Raw genomic sequence first — 6,178 nt, 5'->3', positions numbered from 1 at the left:
ATGCAAATTATAGCATGTATATGTATATTATAATGCTATGTATACACACATATACACACACATGTATAAAACTGCAGTATATTTTATACATATTATTTTATATACTTGTAGCTGCGATAGTTATATATAGCTATACAGAACACAAACTAGCAGTAGCATTACATCAATATTATAATTTTGCACTAAAAATATAAATGTAATATTTATACGTACGATGTACATAATAGGTAATTTGTTGAGTAGGAAATTATAACATTGATGTTATATTGTTAATTTGGTATATATATATATAAAATACGTGTGTATGTGTGTGTGTGTGTGTGTGTGTGTGCGCGCGCGCGCGCGCGCGCGCGTGCGTGCGTGCGTGCGTGCGTGCGTGTGTGTGTGTGTGTGTGTGTGTGTGTGTGTGTGTGTGTGTGTGTGTGTGTGTGTGTGTGTGTGTGTGTGTGTACTTACCGTTGGATATAAACGATCCTGGTGATTCATGATCAGTTATGGGCAACATGCATAATGAACTTACGATGCATTGCTGTTCCGACATTTGCTGCGTTAAAATTAGAAAATTCTATTTACAGAATTCTATTCCGATCTATAGGTAATACTTCTTGCAGAGTTGTTGTTGAGTTCTACCTTTCACGCGCGAATTATTTATTTCCCGTTAACCCCCTTTGGCTGGTATTTCATTCATTTATGACTTCACTCTACGATAAAGATAAAATTAATTAATTAATGTAATTTATATAAAATAGCGAATAGTGTATCTCTTGTGAAATTCCCTCCTCCGTTCAAGAATAAACAACCAGATCTTTGAGTAAACTGAAAATTATGATGAAGGATGCTACAGATTTAATCTTTCCGAAAATGTGTGTTGAGGATCACATTAGTCAGAAGAGAGAAGTTCGATGATATCGAAGTCAAGAAGTATCGGAATAAAAAACTTGCAAATAAGACTCGCAATCGTATCGAAAGTAACGATCAACGTCTATGAGTTTCGAGCCAGGATCAAAGCCGCCATTTCGATGAGGAATTTCACCGCGTGTTAGAGACCTTTCGATGAACGCGCATCTCCGTGATGCAGACGAGCAGAAAAGTGTCCGTCGATCTCGTGAGATAACGAGATACGCATTCGGCCGCGTTTACCTGCGTTAACTTGGCTCCTCGCTTACCTGGCCGCGGCAAGCACGGGATAAAGGCCGAGCACGCTCTCACCGGTGCCTACCTTCCAGGCACGTAATTGAAGCTGCTCCCGGAATAACGCGCTTAAGTGACAGGTGAACACCTTATACGCGAAGCGCGTACCCGTGACAGTCGTACATACGCACTGTGTGTCCATCCGACGGTTCACGGGTCTCTTTAGAGGGACGAAATATAAAAGCCAGGTACACGCTGGAGGGAATAAAGTGTAATCTTGGCAGTACGAGACGAGACGATGGTCGGAAGAAGTAGCCAATCAGCAGGCGAATATGACTGAGGGATCAAATATGCGGGAGAAGTAGAGAAGTACTTTGATGGAAGTACTTTAATGCGATCCGATTGGCACTAAATTACCAGAGTATTCCTGCAGGAAAAGAAAAATGTCGTACCTCGGGCGACAGTTGTCGGTCATTGCGAGTCAAGTTCTACGACCGTCCGATTTTGAACAGTTTCATTAATTCATTAACGATTAATTAAGGTTTCACAGACGGGATTTTCGATGGGGATTTGAGATAACGTGCGAGGGATCCAACCGATCGGCGTCGGATCATTTTCTCGCTGATCTCCGCTCATTCCCGACGTCTGACAGGGGTGAATTCCCAATCGCGTGTTACCGTCGTGCATTAAACTCCACGGGGTAATATATCAGGGTATAAATCGTCGAACGTGTTGGAAGCTTTTATAGGATTTTTACAACGTGCGCATCCGTGAAATACTAGCGCCGATGGAGGGCACAGAGAAAGAGGGAGACAGAGGTTGCAGTTTCGAGGGGTGAGGAGCGGTTAAACTGAGTGTAAATCCAGGTATCGTTGGTGTGAGCAGAGAAAAGGGGAGAGAAAGGGATAGACTGATAAAAAGGGAGCGAGAGAGGGTTGGTTTGCGGCGGGGATGAAGCGTCTGGCTCATCCTAGGGGATACAGCATGCGGAGGGGGATGCCCGGGTTTTCGCGTGCGTGCAGATCCGCCAATCGGGATTCAGGACCGCCTGCGATCGCCATGGCAACCCCGGGGGTTGACAGGAGGCGATTACGAAACGGGGGTAACCCGATTAAGCGTCGCGACGCCGCTTCTGGAGGCGACGTCTAGGGACGTAACGGGGTGACTTTCGAGAGAAGGAGAGGAGAAAGGGTAGGCCCAAAAGTATGGTCTGTTCGAAAGGGGTTGCTCTCTCTATTTGCCCTCTTAATCACCCATTAAGTGCTGCGACCACCCCAATGTGGTCCCCCGGGCACACAGCAACGAGTTTGTCCCTGCTTTTTCACGTCTCGATTGGTCAGTGGTAAATAACAACCTTGAGATGATCTCGAGGGATGAGATATTTAATGTTAGCTTAAAGGCGAAATATTTCGGTTTGGGGTGTTATTTAAATCATTTAGATTCAACGTGGCGCGAGAACAATTCAAGGATTCATTGTAACAGTAACTTAGCCAACTTTTTTTTTTAATATAAAGAAATGAATTACTTTGATTTATGTTCACTTGTGTTAATTAAAATCTTAGTAAAACTTATATATTGTATTATTTTAGAAAGTTAGCAATTAAAGTAAATTAAGTAATTTCTATATAAAAACAATGGCGTATTTTTAATGTGTCTTTATTGTATCTTTAATGAAATATTTATAAAAGAATCCAATACGCTGAATAACGAAAGAAATTTTTAATAATACAATAAATTCATATTATTTATCTCATTCATATTGTAATTTTCCATAATGGCCTCGAAACCGTGAAATCATACGCTTCGTTTCATCTTACTGCTAAAGTTCACCGTGTTGGAAGCTAATCCGGGTCTTGTCAAAACCGCCCAGCCATCCGAGACGTTAGACAAACATCCCCGTTTCAACCCTCGACCCACCCCTTTTATCGCGCGTGTGTGTTCTTTCGTGTCATAATGCTGATTTTCCGCGTAGATAGCTTCAAAATGGAGCCTATTCAACCCTTTTCTCACGAGCAGCGCGTAAATCTAACAGTCAATTCCAGGACAATGTCCCGATCGAGTTTGTCGTGATCCCCCTTCTACGCGCGTTTCGTCCCCTTTTCTTTCAGAGCCCAGTGACACGTACCATTGTAACCGGATACTCCCGTTTAGGGGTGGCTCCTTGATACATCAGGGGGGGGGGGGGTTGACCGGGCTTATAACTAGTTGCCACTTAATTTGGCAAACCTGGTAAGAGAACGAGGGGTTCGATTCGCCCCCTGTCTCTCGACGGAGGGATTGGCCCGTTGAGATCGATTGGCGGATACGTCGGTATTCGCTGGGGACGACCACTCTCGAATTACCTCTCGTTGAACGTCGCGTATCTTCTGCCTCCATCGGGTTCGTCGGAGAATTATCTTCCGCGGCGCGTTCCCTCCACCGAAACGATCAGAAATCCTTAACTACACTTTCTCTCAATAAGCTCCTACCTATCATGAACAAAGCGTCTTGAAATATCCAAGCTCATTTAATAATCACGAGTTTTTGAACTTAATTATTTCTGTTATTTTATGAAGTTAGATCTGATTTATATAAAGTGGATGTTTCTGCTTTGCAGGATGACAAAAACGTTTAGCCACAAAGGTTTGTGTGTGGTCAAACTTTTTTGCCATTCTGTAAATATTTATTTTCATAACGATTTTCACAAAATAAAGCATAGGTGACCTTAATCACGCTGCGTACTTACAATTTTGTATAACTGTTTTTTTGTTCGACGTAATTATTTTTTGATTCATCTTATTTGGAAGGGATTTTAATTCAAGCGTGTATGTATCTTAGTCTACTACGATTATTATTGGATTATTATTGATTGTGTTACAGAACCACGTTAGATTTCTGAAAAGTTCATCGCAACAATATCATTGATGTTTTAGGTGAAAGTATGGTTCCAAAACCGGCGGACAAAACACAAGCGGATGCAACAGGAAGAAGAGGCGAAGGCCCAACAGCAATCGGGTGGTGGAGGTGGTGGTGGCGGAGGCGGTGGTGGAGGTGGTAACGGAAATGCTAACAACAATAGCAACAAAAATACGCATCATGTCAGCAAATGGCAGCAGGAGACCGGCGACTATCATCACGAGGAGGAGGATGAAGAGGAACACATCGATCCGGAAGCTGATGAAAGCCGCTCAAGCGGTTCCGAAGCGTAGCTAGACGTTCTCTGCCTGGATTAGGATCCAGGATCGAGTAGATTGTCCTGAACAGACTTCGAGGAGAGACCGAAAAAGGTGGTGGAGGTCATACAATGAAGTCATCCAAGGAAGAGAATAGCGCGACACCGACTAATCGACTTAGGTTTGTTCGAGTTCGTCATCGAATTGAGCATCAGAGGATTTTGAAACTTCGAAATGTCTATGATCGTGTTAACGTTATGCGCAGGAAGCAATAACAGCAATGAGTAAATTGCCATGGAATAGTAATAGTACGGCATTTTTCGTATTAAATTATGGTCGAAGCTTCGGATATAAGTTCGACGTACGAAAGGAAAATCAGAAGATTCGGAAATCGTGACGACTGGCGACGGTACGGTACTCACCATATTGCGACTGAAAGACATCGTGAATACGAAAATATTTGAGTTGCTTGTCGAATAAAAGGTTTGATTACTATACTTGCCATTTCGAATATCGACACTAAGAATTTTGAATGGGAAATTATTTATTAATTCAAACAAAGCATACGAGACGTGTAGAAGAAGATACTCTCTCGACAGTTCGTCATTGCTTTCTGAGAAATGATGACCAAATGAAATTTGATACATGCACGGTTAAAAATATTATGAAATTTAATGTACTTTTAAGCAGGGAATGGAAATAACTAGTTACTGTAACTATTGTTATTCAATTACTTAATTACCTTGTTGTTATAACGATTTGATAATAATGTTGCGAAATTTTTATGTAACATCAGAGTTAATAGTTAGGTACTTATAACGGGTTGAAAAAGTCATTCGTTACTGAATAAAACTCGAAATTTATAATTTTTTGATGTAATTTATAACGGAATAATTTTATGGTGTTACTCGTTTTTTCAATAAGTAACGCATAATGGTGAATTTACTTTTCAAAATGACTTTCCTAGCCTTAGCGTAACTTTAGCGTTTAATTAGTCATCATTGCAGTCATAAAAAATTGCAGTATCATTATCAAATTCTTATTATAAAAAGTAACTGTAAAAGTAACGGAAAAGTAACTCTCTTATTCCCTGTTTTTAAGTTACATAACTTGAATTTAATTTTATGATATTACATTAAATTTAATTACATTACATTGAATTTAACGTATTTGTAACTGAAAAGTATATTTTTGTACATATGTACATGAAATGTAATATACTTTCCATCAAATTTGATGTGAATTTGCATGAAATTTAATGTATACGTTCATTACATTTAATACTATTGTAATTTAGTTTTCAATTAAACCATTCATTACTTTTCAGTTACTTCATAACTACAAGCTTACAATCACTACGTAACTGCAAGCTTACTTCATAACTATAAGCTTACAGTTACTACAACCGTTACTTAAATTCATTATGAAATTTCTAACAGTGTTCTGAATTTGAATCTTTGGCACAGAAAGCAACCACGTAACTCTCTACACCATGCATTTTCATTCAAATGTTTATAAAACTTGAAAGTTCCGTTGTTTATGTTTTTTTTAAGGAGAATAGTTGACAACAGTTAATTGTAAATTCCAAAGAGAAAGATTAAATCTTTTTAACGTGATCGAAGTGAATTTGTTAAGTTTTATTTCAAATTTGTGCCTGATGAATCGACAGATAAATATATCGTTCTAGAGTTCTTTCATTAATATTTTTGAAACCTATGTCTATCATATTTCATGCGTTTTGAGGTACAAAAATAGGATCTTAAGTATTACTCAATACTATGTATACTTCTTACGTAATCACGATTAAACTTGTTTTCATACATATCGCATACAGAAATTTAATATTGGAAGTAATTAATTACTTATTTTGAATATTCGTAGGAAATTGATTAATG

The 6,178-nt window shown here is 39.3% G+C and overlaps 1 protein-coding gene across 2 annotated transcripts in view; it reads left to right on the top strand.

Annotated features, from left to right (window-relative positions):
* LOC108748281 (homeotic protein empty spiracles-like) overlaps nucleotides 1-4,969 on the top strand; it is a 49,867-nt gene extending 44,898 nt beyond the window's left edge. For both annotated transcript variants that reach the window (XM_018486329.1, XM_018486330.1), the window contains one exon: nucleotides 4,044-4,969. In XM_018486329.1, coding sequence (XP_018341831.1) covers nucleotides 4,044-4,319 — 276 coding nt within the window. In that variant the 3' untranslated portion in view covers nucleotides 4,320-4,969. The remainder of the gene's footprint in view (nucleotides 1-4,043) is intronic.
* Nucleotides 4,970-6,178: the final 1,209 nt, after the last annotated feature.

This window comes from Trachymyrmex septentrionalis, unplaced genomic scaffold (assembly GCF_001594115.1).
Source record: "Trachymyrmex septentrionalis isolate Tsep2-gDNA-1 unplaced genomic scaffold, Tsep1.0 scaffold22, whole genome shotgun sequence".
Taxonomy (NCBI): domain Eukaryota; kingdom Metazoa; phylum Arthropoda; class Insecta; order Hymenoptera; family Formicidae; genus Trachymyrmex; species Trachymyrmex septentrionalis.
The sequence above is the reverse complement of the archived record's forward strand: the minus strand, read 5'-3'. Positions and strand labels throughout refer to the sequence as shown.